This window comes from Pongo pygmaeus, chromosome 7 (genome assembly GCF_028885625.2).
Source record: "Pongo pygmaeus isolate AG05252 chromosome 7, NHGRI_mPonPyg2-v2.0_pri, whole genome shotgun sequence".
Taxonomy (NCBI): Eukaryota; Metazoa; Chordata; class Mammalia; order Primates; family Hominidae; genus Pongo; species Pongo pygmaeus.
Window position 1 is genome coordinate 153,436,520 of NC_072380.2, and position 15,279 is coordinate 153,451,798.

The following is a 15,279-nucleotide window of genomic DNA, read 5'->3' on the forward strand; positions in this document are numbered from 1 at the left end:
AGGCCGGAGTTTTCATGATGGGGGGGCACAGGTGTCATCACACCCTAGGCTACCACCCGCCAGTCAGGCCACGTGCAAGGGGGCCTCCTTGCCCTTCAGACCTCCCAAAGGGCTGGGATAGGCATGAGCCCCTATGCCCCACCTCTGACTGCTGCTTAGAACTTATTTTATGTCATTCTAGTGTCCCCTCCAAACACCTCTCTCCTGCATGACCCCGGCCGTCCCTACCGCAGCTTAGTGAGACCCCATGCCTTTCAGGAAGGACCCCTGGCCACGCTGTGACAGTGGGACTTCGACAGGGTCCTGCATGTTGTCAATGGAAGACCCATGGGGAAGCGCTGACACTCACGGCGGCAATGGAGGGCTTCTTCCCGTCCCCGGCAGGGGGGTGAGTGACGTCCGCTCCCAGAAAGATGACGGGCTGCTGGAACACCGGCGGCCTGCGGAGAGGAGTGGCGTCAGGGGCCACAGTGAGACATGCCTGGACCTCTGACCCTAGTAGGTGCCACCATCACCTTTTGGAGGTGCTCAGTGTATCATGGTAATGCTTTTGAAAAGAATCCTTATCTTTTAACAGGAATATTAAACTCCTTGCAGATTAAATGACACAAGGTCTGAAATCTGCTTCAGAAGAGCCAGGGGTTGGGGGGCTGACAGCTGTTGAGGCTGGGGCTCAGGCCCCAGAGGGCTCACCCTTCCACCCTCTACTCCCTCTGCAGCCACACCTACGCCAGGGTTTCTCACCACTACCCTTGGCACCACCAATGCCTGGGGCCAGCTCATTCTTTGTTGGGGCAGGGGGCTGTCCCAAGCATAGGCAGACGCTGAGAGGCCTCCACCCACTGGATGCCAGTAGCACTCCGTCTAGCCTGACACCCCAACATGTCTCCAGACATGACCACGCGTTCCCTGGCAGCAAAACCACCCCATGGAGAACTTTCAGACCCTGAGTGGTGACTTCCCCGGAAGTCACCCCAACGGTGACTTCCCCGGGAGGCAGCACGCACAGGGGCAGGGACAGGCATGTGGGCCTCGGGCTCTCCGGGGAAAGGTGGAGGTGGTGACAGCACCTCCCTCCAGGGTTGAGAGTGCACGACCCCACACCCTACCCAGCCTTGCTTGGCTGCTGCAGGCAACATCAGGAAGTGTCAGAAGTGGCCGTTCTGCCAGCCCTGCCTGTTGGAAACCGGGTACATGCGGCCCTCGCCTCTGCTGCCCTCTCCCCGCATCCATTTCCCCACAGGCCTGTGACTCACTCTCCGCCCACACCCTCTCTCTCCCATCGCCTGCCTTGCGGCAGAGCTCCCTGACTCAGCCGAACCCATCACTGCTTGCGCTGGCTCCCAGGCCCCTTTCTAGTCAGACTTCTCACGGCCACAGCAACAAGGCTCCTCTTCCCAAGGTCACCGATGACCTCTGCATCACCCAGACCCACGGCCGAGCCTCAGGCCTCGCTGCGTCTGGCCCGCTGCAGGACACACTTCCCTTGGTGCCTAGGGCCCTGCGGCCGGCCTCCCTGCCCCAGCCTCTCCCATCTCCTCTGCTGGTTCCTCCCTCTCCAGGCCTTGAACTCCAGCCTTCTCCAGGGCCCAGGGCTTGGAATACCACCTGTCTGCTAAGGATTCCTGGATCCTGTCTCGCCTGACGCCAGCCTCCTGGTTCCCACCGTCCACTCATCAGCTGCACTCAGATGCCCTGCAGAGGCTGCGGGGTCCAGTTCACCCATGCCCAGTGCTCACCCTCCCAACAGCCTCCCTGTCTAATGACGATGGGGTCTCTCCTGCAGCCCAGGCCAAGGTCCTTGATTTTTCCTTCACACACAGCCCAATCCCACCTGCCAGCAAGTCCCAGGGCTCTATCTTCAAAACATTTCAGAGTCTAGGTGCTCCCACTCTGTGCCCCTGCCCTGGCCTGGCCCAGGCCACCAGCCCCTCTCAGCTTCATGGAGCCAGAGGTGGCCACACTGTTAGTCGGGTGCCTCCAACGGCCCCAGCTCACCCCAGCTCACCAGAGGGAGCCTTCGTTCCCCAGCATTCCCCAGGCTGCACGGGGGCGGGCCTGTCTCCTGTCTGCTCTCACAGTCCTCCCACGGCTCTGGCATGCACCTGCCGCCTGTACGATGGGCTCATGACCTGGGTGCCTCCACCAGGACTTCCGGCCCAGTGCTGCCCGCTTATGGCCCAAACTCCCTGCACACAGTAGGTACTCAATACATACAGAACCTGTTGACTGAGGAACAGCACTTTCAGTTCCCAGCCAGCTCTGGATTGGTCTTTGTTCATTCCCATGAACCTGTTTCACCGCAGAGCCCGCGCCCACGCTCACGGCCATTCGACTCAGAATCCAGGTTCTTCCCATGTTATCACCCTGCTCCCTGATGAATTCAACGGACTGTTTCTGGGTGCGTGTAACTCGGTGGCTCTCAAAGCCTGGTCCCCCGTGTAGCAGCATCGGCACTGTGTGTGTCCACTTGCTAGGGGTGGAAATTCCTGGTCCCGATCAGTCCTGCTGAGTAGGACACTCCGGGAACGAGCCCCGCTGGGGTTCAAGAGCTGCTCAGGTGTGAGGACACTGTGGTGACCCAGCACAGGCCTGTGCATACAGCAGGGGCTCGCCACCGCCCACTTTCCAAATACAGAGGGTCACTGCCTTAAGGCAGTTCGATTTAGGATTCTTAAGTCTGTGACGGCGTGCCAGTGATGCAGATTTAGCGCACTGCCTGGCTTAGGATGGCTTTATCAGCTGAGCCCCACTGTGACTGGGAGCTCCAACAGATCCACGCCACAGGGGCTGCCTATAGCCTCCAGTTCCCTCCTGCCCAAACGCACAAATAATCTGATTCTACATATTCTCCGTTGTTGTCGTCCAAATGTTAAGACAACTGCCAGGGTTGGCAAAGATGCCTGTCATTGTGTGGAGACGTCTTTCTTGCCTACATCACAGGTTGGTGGCTTTGGAGGAGGGGAAGAAGCAAACCCTGGCCCTGCCCTGGAAAACCTGGATGCTCAGCCGGTCAGGAGGTGCCAGAGGAGGGTGCAGCTCCATCACCCCCAACCCCCGTCCCCGGCGGTCAGCCCTGGGCCTCTGAGACTGGCAGGTGGCCAGCGCTTGGCCACATATCCTGTCCCAGCCCGGGAGCTGCCAACAGTGTGCTCCCATGAGGAGCTTTTCAGTCTAAAGTCCCAGCACGACGCAGCATCCATGACCAGCCTGGCGTGGGAAGCATGGGGGGGCCCTGGTCCACATGGTAGCTGCTGCTGCTGAGCCAGGGAAGCCCATCTCCATCTCCTGGCCATCCAAGGCATGCCCTGCTCTGCCTTGCCCACTGGGATTCAAGGCACAAATTTCTCTGTCTGGAAACCCGGCCACAGTGCTCAAACTCCTGCAGACGTCCCTGGTCCCCAGGAGAGCGTGAGCAGCCAGATCTATGTCTGACATCTTTGCTCTGCTGTGGCCAGGACGGTGCTGGGCCCAGGTGAGGGGACCCTGCCCCCCTGCCCCCTGCATACTGCACCCCACCCTGCCAGGTATCCCACCATGCCCTGGTCGGCAGGCAGAGGTAAAGGGGCCAGGCCTTACCTGCCCTGGGGCAGCAGGATGTTGTTCACGCCTCCCAGCTTGACGTTGATCTTCAGGCAGAGGTTGGACAGGGTCTGCGGCGTGGTCCTCTGCACGTTCTTCATCTGCACGCACTGTGTGGCCATCCCCAGCACCGTGTCTCCCACACGCTTGACCTCGGCTAAGGGACACGAGAGGCACACACACAGCTCTGCTGGTGCCCCTTCCTCAGCTGGCCCCAAGAGCGGCAGCAGCCACCAGCCCTCTTGCCCCCATCTGGCAAGTGCAACCATGGCAGCTGTGTTGAGCTTTGCGTGTCCCCCTCTGTCCAAGGTCGGCGATAGAAGAGGGTCACTGGCCCTGAGGGGGACGCCAAGCTCCTTGGAGTCCAGACTCCAGCACGGCTGTGCCCGCCTCGCCCAGGCCAGGCTTCCCCTCCCTCAGGAAGGGAAGTTGAGTGAGTCTATCTCATCCCTCCAATTTATCAACAAAACCATATAAATGCCTCACCTAGGGCCCCAGGGCAGGAGAGAAAGAGCCCAACTAAAAGGAAGGACTTGGCTCCCTGCTTAGGAAGGCCACTTACACTGGCCGGGCACGGTGGCTCACACCTATAATCCCAGCACTCTGGGGGCCCGAGGCGGGCAGATCACCTGAGGTCAGGAGTTCAAGACCAGCCTGGCCAACATGGCAAAACTCTGTCTCTACTAATAATATAAAAATTAGCCGGGCATGGCAGTGTGTGCCTATAATCCCAGCTACTCAGGAGGCTGAGGCAGGAGAATTGCTTGAACTCAGGAGGCAGAGTTTGCAGTAAGCCAAAATCACACCACTGCACTCCAGGCTAGGAGACAGAGCCAGCCCTTGTCTAAAAAAAAAAAAAAAAAAAAGAAAGAAAGAAAAAAAGAAAAAAAAGGAAGGTCACTCATACCACGGTGCTCTGGCTGCAAGCAAATGCTTGGGTGGTTAAAAATAAAAACACTGGCACCCTCAAAATCCTTGGCAGATGTAGACCTGACATCAAAGAGCTCCATGGACCCACCCCCGGCTATTCCTGGTCTCTTTCATGAAGCAACTGATCAGCTGCTCACTGGGCAGGTCTGGGGAAACAGTGGCCCTGGGACAGTGTTAGCAGGATGTCAACACCAACAGCTTTTTCTTCCCTTCTTTTTTTGGGATGTTGAACTTAGAGAAGTGTGGTTTTTACATGTCAATAATCTGTCTGTGGCTGGGCGTGGGGCCCTGTGGGTGACCCCCTGGCATGGACTTTGGCAAAACTCCACAAAATTCTGAGGTGGGCACAGAGTGGTTATACATAGGCTGAGTCCCAGGCAGGAGGTGACCCCGCTGCAACGCTCTATGCGTTAAACAAATGCTCCCCCATCAAGCCAACACGCATGCTGTATGATGATGGGGTGCCCACCCATGTGCGAAGGCCTGTGCCACCTGAGGGTGCTGACTGCCCAGGACCACGGGATCATACAGGACGACGGGGAGGCCCTGAACACAGTGATCAGAAGTGGCAGTGATGACAAGCCACCTCTTCTTCCTCAGCCTCCTGAAAGGCCCGAAAGGAGCACCTTTCTCAGTGCAGCAGAAACACAGAGGGGCTTAGGCAGGAACAAACACCCATGGAGACCACGACGGCTCCCTACAGCCAGCGGGAGCGCCCACACCTACCGTACACGGGCGTCTTGCCGGGCAGGATAACCACCACCAGCTGCAGGCCCGCATACGTGTTCTTCAGGTGCCGGAACATGGGCTCCACGCTGTCCGCCCCCTGCGCGTATTTGCAGAAGCACGGCTGGCCCTGGATGGGCATGCCGGCGTCTCTTGAGATCTTTCTGAGCTGCTCTGTGAAGGACCTGCAGGAGGAGGCTCAGTTCACTACCGTGCACTGGGAATGGCGGAGAACTCAGGCCGACCAGAGGCTCTAACACAGGGGCGTCATTTTTACAAAGCCCAAAGCACTTTCACTGAGGTCAAAATTGTTCTTAAAGTCCTAGACGAGGCCAGAATTCAGAGCTACATCTCCTAACACATACTAACTCATGAGAAAGGTTAAGTGTGCTCAACATACATGTAAGCGCACTCGAAAGTCACGTGCGGCTAACTTGCCACCGTAACACAGCAGCCTTTAAACCGTGCTCACGCTGCCTCATGGCTGTGGCGGCCCCAGGGCGGTGATGCGATGCTGTCCCTGTAAAGCTGCTGAACAGCCCCTGGAGCTCCTGTGAAGGAGGCCAGCGTTCTCCCCACGCACAGGCCAGGCACTGTCAGAGTGAGGGAGGTTTTCAGCTCACTGTCCTTTTGGATCTTTTCCCCCAGTAGTTCTGATGGGCGTAACTCGGACTGTATGACATCATCACGAGAGAAAACAGCCCGCAGCCTAAGGAGTGGCAGCAGCTGGCAATGGCCAGCCTTGTGAAGCTGGGGTGGGGTGGGAGGCAGGGCAGCGGCTTCTATTTTAAGCTGAAGACTAAGAATCATGTCACCTTCTACAATAAGGGCGAGGACACGGCACTCCAACCCAGCCAGTGTCCAATTTCCTGTACATTAGATCAGGTCAAGAAACATGTGTGTGTCCACCCGTATCTTCAGCTCCAGGCCAAAGTGAAGGAAGGGGCCAAGGACAGAAGAAGGGACAGGAGGCGACCCGTGTTCAGAACTAACCTACTTCAGCTTGCTTCCCAAACCCCCTCTCTAGGCTTCCACCTCCTCTGCCAGCAGTGTGGACACAAGGTGGCCTCAGAAGGACAGATGGCCACTCGCCAGCAAGACATCAGCTCTGAGGGCCATGCCCGTTCACAGCCAGTCCTTGCTGGAACTGTTAAGGGACCGGCTACACACCTCACAGGCTGGAGTTCTCCCCTGCTGCCCCCACAGAGCAGGGAAGCAAAGACTTTATGTTCCCATTGAAGTTTGGCACAAAGGCACGAGCCACCCTGCTGTGTGCTCCCAACACAGTCCCGCTGGGCCCGTACCTGGCACAGCTGTGCTGGCCGAGGTGAGCGTCCTGGGTGAGGGCAGGCCCTTCCACGGCACTTGGGCCTCCTAGAGGGCCCGGCGCTCACCTGGGCAGGTGGCAGAGACCTGAACCAAAACTTCTCTCCTCTTAATCACTCCCCTTGTCTGGGAAGGAAGATAATACTCCCAGCCTCTCCATCTCTCTATTTCACCATCTCTTCCTATTTTTTTTCTTGAGATGGGGTCTTGCTTTTTCACCCAGGTTGGAGTGCAATGGTGTGATCTCGGCTCACTGCAACCTCCGCCTCCTGGGTTCAAGCGATTCTCCAGCCTCAGTGCCCCGAGTAGCTGGGACTACAGGTGCACCACCATGCTTGGCTAATTTTTCTATTTTTCGTAGAGATGGGCTGGTCTCAAACTCCTGACCTCAAGTGATCCTTCTGCCTCAGCCTCCCAAAGTGCTGGGGATTACAGGCATGAGCCACTGTGCCCGACCCATCTCTTCCTGATTCTGTCTTCATTTTCTCCTTCTAATTTACACTAATATGGAGCTAAATTTTTTTTTTAAAGTAACTGTAGTTCATTGAATCCAACTCTCTCTTTTGCCCCTACTTATAAATTTCCTTCAGATCCTGTTTGTTTTTGTCTACGGTCTGCGCTGCTTCTCCATGCTCACTGCAAGGGTGGGTCCCAGGAGTGAGGGGGCACCGATGGGGCCAGCATGTCTTGCCCTGGCCCGGCCAGTGGTATCTGACAGGGAAAGGTTGATGAACCCTGACATCAAAACCCATACCAGTGCCCTCACCCCCACCCCAACCAGAGTCAGTCCTGCAAGTGGTCACTCGAGCTGCCCATCGGGCAGGACCCCCAGGCCGGAGCCTCTGCTTGTGGCGGGCTTACTTCAGATGGACTTCCGTGCACTGGCGCTGGGGGGCGAAGCACGCGATGGCCCACACCTTAATCTCGATGCCCGTGTGGAACTGCTTGTTCCGCATGTCCCAGACGCCCTGGACAGGGGTCGCAATCGCTTTATTCTGCAAATGGCAAAAGGTTCAGGGTGAGAAAAAAATGGAAAACATATTCCTTCAACCTTAGACTTTGTCACTCTCACTGTTGGTCCCCCTGACCAACAATGGCTTCTCAGGGAAAGAACTTTTGTGTTGTCTCCTGTCTCTGACCTGCCTAATGATGCAGACAACTGGCAGGATCGGTAGATGGATGGGCTGGTGGAAGATGGGTGGGTGGATGGTTGATGGGTGGATAAGGTAGTGGGTGGTCGGTTGATAATCGGTGGATAAGAGGGGTGGGTGGATGGTTGATGGGTGGATAAAGTGGGTGGGTGGATGGCTGATGGGTGCATAAGGTGAATGGGTAAATGGTTGATGGGTGGATAAGGTGGGTGGGTGGATGGCTGATGAGTGGATAAGGTAGGTAGGTGGACGGAGAGATGGAGAGATGGATGGACGGATGGATGGAGTTAGATGGAGGATGGATGGGTAAGTAATGAACAGACAGATGGGGGCTAAGCCAGGAGGAGGAAGGCCCAAAGCTCCATCCAACCTCATGAGTAGCCTGGAGGAACAGAAGTGCCTTGCCAAGCTACAGGAAGGCCTCCTGTTCTATACAGAGCTTTAGTTGGGACTGAGCCCACAGCTTTTTCCACTCAGCATGCCACTGCCTGCAGCTGTGTCGGAAACGGGAGCTACTTCCACTTGAGAAGAGAAAGGCGGGCTGTGCAAATATGCTGTCAGCTCTCAACCAGACAGGACCAGCCAGCCCTCAGCACTGTCACCTAAGGAATCTGAACTGGCTTCAAGTGATTCTCAAGAGAAGGGTGGGCCAGGAAGGGTCCCGTGTGGGAGGGACGGGCACTCCTAGGCCTGGGGACATTGCTAAAGGATGTGGCTGTGCCTGAGTTGCTGTCATTTACTCTGGAAAGGTTTTTTTTTTTTAGCAGGAAGCGTTTTTCGTACAAAATACAAGCCTGCTGTAGAAATCAGACATGTGATAGAAATAAATGCTTTGTTTCCTATATTTTTATAACTACTGCCTGTTCCCACCAGCCTCCCTGTGTGCAAGAGTCTCACAGACAGCCTGGGGCTCCAGACAGGGAGTGCACACACACACACACACACACGCACTCACATGCACACACGCACACGCACACACGCACACACACACACACACACAGGCTCTTACTATACAGGTGCTTCTCAACCTCGGCACAACTGACATCTGAAGCTCAATGATTCTTTGTCAGGGGGCTGTCCTGTGCCCTGTAGGCTATCCCACTCACCCCCAAGTTGTGACAATAAAAAATGTCTCCCGACACTGCCAGACGTCCCCTGGGGGGCAAAATCATCCCTGGTTGAGAACTCCTGCTGTACACATTGCTTTCTGAGGGATATTTTGTTTTTTTGCACTAACAATGGACCAGGGATAGGTAGAGCAGGGGACAGGAATGTTTCCTCACATTATGATGTTTTAGAGATCGGGAAAAATGTATTCATGTATTAACAGAAGCACTACATGCTCAGTCAGGCGCGGTGGCTTACACCTGTAATCCCAGCTGAGGTGGGAGGACTGCTTGAGCCTAGGAGTTCAAGACGAGCCTGGGTAACATAGTGAGACCTCGTCTCTACAAAACATTAAAAACCTAGCTGGGTGTGGTGGTGTGGCTGTGGTCCCAGCAATTTGAGAGGCTGAGGTGGGAGGATCGCTTGAGCCTGGAAGGTCAGGGCTGTAATGAGCTATGACCGCGTCACTGCACTGCAGCCAGGGCAACAGAGAAACACTCTGTCTCAAACAAATTACAAGCTTTTTTTTTTTTTGAGACGGAGTTTCGCTCTTGTTGCCCAGGCTGGAGTGCAATGGCACGATCTTGGCTCACCGCAACCTCCGCCTCCTGGGTTCAAGTGATTCTCCTGACTCAGCCTCCCGAGTAGTTGGGATTACAGGCATGCACCACCACGCCTAGCTAATTTTGTATTTTTAGTAGAGACAGGATTTCTCCATGTTGGTCAGGCTGGTCTCGAACTCCCAACCTCAGGTGATCTGCCCGCCTTGGCCTCCCAAAGTGCTGAGATTACAAGTGTGAGCCACTGCGCCTGGCCTTTTTTTTTTAGACAGTGTCTCACACTCTGTTGTCCAGGCTGGAGTAAAGTGGCACCATCTCGGCTCACTGCAACCTCTGCCTCCCAGGTTCAAGCGGTTCTCCTGCCTCAGTCTCCCGAGTAGCTGGGATTACAGGCACGTGCCACCACGCCCGGCTAATTTTTGTATTTTTTAGTAGAGACAGGGTTTCACCATGTTGACCGGAGGCTGGTCTCGAACTCCTGACCTCAGGTGATCCTCCTGCCTTGGCCTCCCGAAGTGCTGGGATTACAGGCATGAGCTGCGGCGCCCAGCCTACAAGCTCTCTTAATCCCTACATTCTGAGATTTTTGCAAGGTTGGCTTACACAAGCTCTTCTGTTTTTCAGACAACCACTGCCCTTGCTAAGAGCTGGAAGCCCGAGGGAACAGAAGCTAGCAGCGCTGTGAAGCGGCGCTGGGTTCAAAAGCCCCGTCCCCGCACAGGGGCCAGGCACTCCTCTTGCCCACCCGGGGCGTCTCCTCCCTGACTCCTGAAGGGGAATCACGTGCTCTTCCTCCTGGGCTTGGGCTGTGTTTATACAGCATCTGGGGCCTCGGGGGACAAGCGAGCCAAGGAGGGGCTGAAGGGCCTTGCTCAGACTCCCTTCAGAGAGACAAGCAGTGGCCGTGCCCACCAGGGACACAGACCCCCACGTGATGGGGTGCCACGCAACAGTGCTAGAGGACAAGACACGCGCGAACAGCAACACAGAACGGCCAGCAGCCTCTCAGTTAGCTCTAAGGAAATATTAGCTAGAAAACAGTGAGGCACAGAAATATAGGTAATGCTATTATTTTCACAAAAAGGGGTGAATCATCCCTGGATGATTTTACAAAGGAGAAAGAACACCAATTGCTTCCTGAGAGGGCAACTGAGAACTGGGGAAAAAAGATACTTTTTCCTCTAATTCTTTTATATCTTCTGAATTCTGAAACATTTAAAAAACAGAACTGTTTTTTTAAGTATTTTTTATTTTTTGAGACAAGTCTTGCTCTGTCGCCCAGGCTGGAGTGCAGTGGTGCGATCTCAGCTCACTGCAACCTCCGCCTCCCGGGTTCAAGGGATTCTCCTGCCTCATCCTCCTGAGTAGCCGGGACTACAGGTGCGCACCACCACTCCAGGCTAATTTTTAGTAGAGACAGGGTTTCTGGTCTCAAACTCCTGACCTCAAGCGATCCACCCACCTCAGCCTCCCAAAGTGCTGGGATTACAGATGTGAACCACTCACTGCGCCCAGCCCAGAACCCATATTTTAAAATAAGACAGGAAAAACAAACAAACAAACAAAAAACAAACCAAAACCTCGCTACAGGTCTTGAGGATGAGAAAATTCCATTAGGTAGAAACTAGGGTGTAAAAGGTTAGGCAGACACTTACACAGATGCCAGGTGCTTAAAAAAGTCAGTGACCTCTGACACTAAGACCCTGCAGAGCCCTGGTGTCCCTCCCAGCGTGGTCACCTCTGGGCCCTCCCATCAGACGTGGTATGCTTGCACCCGTGGTAGGCGAGCCCAGGAGGAAATGAGAGGAGACCCTGGAGGGCTCAGTGCTCAGGACACCTTTGGTTACACACTAATAAAAAGGAGAAGTTAAGGGCTGGACACAGTGGCTCACGCCTGTATTCCCAGCTACTTGGGAGGCTGAGGTGAGAGATTTGTTTGAGTCCAGGAGTTAGAGGCTGCAGTGACCTATGGTCATGCCACTGCCTTCTAGCTCGGGTGACAGAGCAAGACCCTGCCTCAAAACAAACAAAACTAGAAGTTAAATTAGCAAGGACAAAAAACTGTTACCAAACATCCCCAAAGCAAAAGTTAAAGAATAGAAAAGCAGTACAGCCCTCTGGGAAATAATTCAACCCTCGGCGAGTGTCTGTCACGCAAAGAATGGTGCTCTCTAAACTTTCATGGGATAATAAAAATTATCTTCTGAAAACATTAACGATAATTCTGAAAAACTTTAAAAAGGACCAAGGAAAGCCATTCCTTTATGAAGTCTCACATCTTTTACAGGCTCAGCCCGGAGTAGAAAGGATTCTCCTGCGTGGGACACAGTCTACACCGCGGGTGATGACTCAGTACCTGAGAGGGGTCGCGGGGCAGAGACACGCCCCACAGCCACACGTTCCCCGCCGCCCCGCACGTACCCTGCCCCCGTAGAGGATGGAGGGCGGCTGCAGCACCCGCCCAGTCACGTCTGTCATCTCATCTTTGACCATGATTCCAAATTCACGGACGTATGGATCTGTGTTGAAACTTGCACTTCGCATCTGGCAAAGGGAAACAAGAAAACGCACGGAGTGGGTGGAGGCCTGCCATCTCTCTAGCAGCTGCGTCCATTCCAAGCATCAGAGGTTTCTGTGCCAGGGCAACCGGACTGGACTCCACAGGGCAGCCCTGCCCGGGACTGACGCTCACCAATTTGCTAATCTCTTCTTGCCGATCGGGCGCCGACCTAGCAGTCGCTCTGATCATGGTTGAGGTCTGATTGTCCGTTAATTTTTTAATACATCTTTGTCCTGCCACTATGTTACAGACCTGTGAAGAGGACGTAGAGACAGGCCGTCAGTGCCGCACTGGTGTGACCAGGGGAGCGGGCAGGGGGCTCAGGGGTTGGTGGCCTGGCTCCGCCTGGGACTGTCTCTGCCTCATCCCTGGGCTATGAAGCGCTGTGCAGGTATCTGCTGCGGGGGCTGCTCCATAGCCTTCCGCTTCACAACAGAAATCCCTGCTAAGTAAACCCCACGTCACGCGAACACACAGACCCCACGGCCTCTGTGCCCAGTGCATCAGGTGAGCGGGGCTGTGTCCTGACACCGGCACTTCTGGGCTCTCTCCAGTCTTCGGTGGCTGTGGGCGTGAAAGCGGCTGCAGGTGCAAAAGACGTCTACCTGTGGGACAAGGTGCTGGAGCCACCCAGCCCTACCTGAATGACAGGAAAGTGCCAGAATCTAAACACTGAGGGAAGAGTTACAGCACATGGCTCAGGGTTGGAATTTGATCCTTTCCCAAGGCAAGGATTTTTCAAAGAGTCGTGATGTTAGAGGAGAGTGAATGATGCAACGGTGCAGTGACGGAGCACCTGCCTCCCGCTGCGGGGCCTGCTGGGCGCGTTACACACAACCTCAGGCAAGGTTCACGCCAATCCCACAAGAGAGCTGCGGACCCCATTTTACTGAAGGCAAAACCGAGGTGTAACAAAGCCCATTAACTCACCCGCGTTCCTGCAGCAGCAGAGGCAGTGCCATTTGTACCTGACTGGGGCCTCGGCGGTTTCTCGAAGCTGCATGCCCTAGCCTGGGACGCCGCCCTCCCAAGCCCCCAGAGATGCACTGGAAGAGGGTGACTTGCCTCCAGGGGAAGGTAGGTGTGTTTCTGCTCCTGTCCGACTTGTAAACATGGGAGGTGGGGGTAGCGCAGAACCAACTTGTGCCTGTCCTTGAAGTACTGGGCCACCGTGCACTCCACTGTCTGCCCGCTCTCCTGCTGCAGCGGGAATCTGAGGAGCAAAGGGGCTGTTCAGGCCAAGGTCATCCTGGAGCCCCTTCCCCTGCGCTGCTTTATATTTGCATTTGCTTTTTAGGGTGACGTGTGAGGAGCAAACATTCAGAGCACCTCCGGGAGTGAAAACCATGTCACATGCTTTGGGTTATCTGGAATGTTCCTGAGCCCCTAAATTCTCATTTTGTTTCTGGAGTTGGGAAAGAAAAAATACCTACATGCGTCATTACTCATAAATTATCCACAACGTCACAGTGTGTGTAAAGGAGTCAGGACGAATGGACACGACCAGAAAGGTCTGTGTGTCTTCCAGCAGACCGTGGTGACCCTGGAAGCCGTTTACATGCCGCGCGCTCCCGGTGCCCAGAAGGCCTGAAGCCCCCAGGACAGGACGAGGAAAGCAGGCCAGGCTGGTTCCGGCAGCCAGGGCCTCTGCACGGTGATGGCAGGAGACGCCTGGGTGCAGTGTGGGTGAATGAGGGGGAGGCCCACAGTCACAGGAAGGCTGGCCTCTGTGTGGGATGCGGGCACAGGGGCTGCCAGTGCAGGGCAAAGGGCCACATGGCTCAGTTTCTGCTGCACCGACCCCTTCCCCTGATCCAGACTGCCGGGCCACCTGCGGCCTCTGCCGGGTCAGGGCCAGGCCACAGTCCCTCTCGTCCTTCTGCTCCCTGAGCCACGGGCATCTTGGTACCTCCAGTGCCTGGCAACAGGCCTGGCACTTTCCATGGAATGATCCATGAAATAAATGAACGCTACTGGCCTGGGAGACATTAACTGGGGCACAGGGGCCAAATCTATCACCTCCTCCCGCGAAGGAACACCAGTACAACCCAGGACAGCGGCATACTCTCACCCCCACTCTGGCCTGCATACCAAACTGTGCTCTTGCCGTAATGACGGGACACACGGACTAGCCCAGGGAAGGGGGCGTGGGTCAGGGCCACAGACCCGCCACCTCCATCACTAAGGATGGGACAACGAACGCAAAAGACCCTTCTCTCCTCTATGAGGCTCAGGAAGGAAGAGGGAGAGAGCGCCTGGGCCGGACCTCCCAGCACCCAGGTGGAATTTCATGATCTGAGTATTTTCTTAGGTGAAGTGTGGAATCTCCTGAGCCACATAAGGGACAATTTTGGGATTGAAAAACAGCATGAACTGGTCTTTTCTGGAGAATGGGCACAGAATCATGGCTCCAGAGTGTGCCCATCGGAGTGACAGTGGGGGACCCAGCCAAGAGAGTCTGAAAGGAAGGGCGTGTTACGTTTGGTGACTGGCGGGCCGCCGGGTCACATTGCAGACACGGTACTTCCTCTTCATCTGCCCACAGTGCGTTATCTCCACCTTTAGACCTGGGTACACAGAACACAGGCATCAGCATCTGGGCTGTTCCGACCTGAGTGCAAGCGGCACTTCCCGAGAACCAGTTTTCATAGGAATGTGGCTGCAGACCCAAGTTATGGGGGGCTGCAGGGCTCCCCTAGGGAGGGTGACCCACAGGTCACCCCCAGGCCACCCCAGCTGGGTCCATCTCACCTACAAGAGTACCACGTGGTGGAGGGGAGGGGAGGCTTAGAGCATGAGGTGTCCACCCTCGTGCTGTTCTGCGCCCCCCATGGATCATCGTGATAACACGGGGTACTGTGGATGGCCCTGCAAATGGCCTTCCAAAAGGACGGGTTCAGCGGGCAGGGCTTGTGGAGCCAGGGGTGGGCCCCCATTCTGTTGCTGATGGGCAGAAGGACCCCAGGCAAGTCCTAGACACCCCCAATCTGAGTTTCTTGGAGTAGAAAGCAGGCTGACCGGGTACAGATGCCTGCCAGGCTGTATAAGGACTAAATGAAGACAAAAGAAAATGCATCCTAGGTTCCAGCGTTATGAAATGCTGATCACAGCCACGCTGCTGCTTCTAGTCCTGACATCATGACTCAGACGTGACTGACTCCCCAACCTCATCCTCACCCCACGGGGTTGTATTTATTTAGGAAACCCCCACTCCAGCTCTGGGAAATGGGTCTAACTCATCTCCATGCTACTTCATCTGATGGCTAAATTCTGCCATCCCCACCTCCCTAAATGCACACAAGAACCAGAACTGCAAAATGCGGTCCTGGAGGCGGAC

General features: G+C 55.4%; 1 protein-coding gene across 8 annotated transcripts in view; it reads right to left on the minus strand.

Moving 5' to 3' along the window:
• AGO2 (argonaute RISC catalytic component 2) overlaps positions 1-15,279 on the minus strand; it is a 118,078-nt gene that overhangs the window by 23,751 nt on the left and 79,048 nt on the right. For all 8 annotated transcript variants that reach the window (XM_054499834.2, XM_054499832.2, XM_054499835.2 and 5 more), the window contains exons 7-14: positions 14,422-14,509; positions 13,008-13,155; positions 12,075-12,194; positions 11,804-11,926; positions 7,426-7,559; positions 5,239-5,423; positions 3,580-3,739; positions 350-440 (exon numbers count right to left, since the gene is read on the minus strand). In XM_054499834.2, the coding sequence (XP_054355809.1) occupies positions 350-440; positions 3,580-3,739; positions 5,239-5,423; positions 7,426-7,559; positions 11,804-11,926; positions 12,075-12,194; positions 13,008-13,155; positions 14,422-14,509 (1,049 nt within the window). The remainder of the gene's footprint in view (positions 1-349; positions 441-3,579; positions 3,740-5,238; positions 5,424-7,425; positions 7,560-11,803; positions 11,927-12,074; positions 12,195-13,007; positions 13,156-14,421; positions 14,510-15,279) is intronic.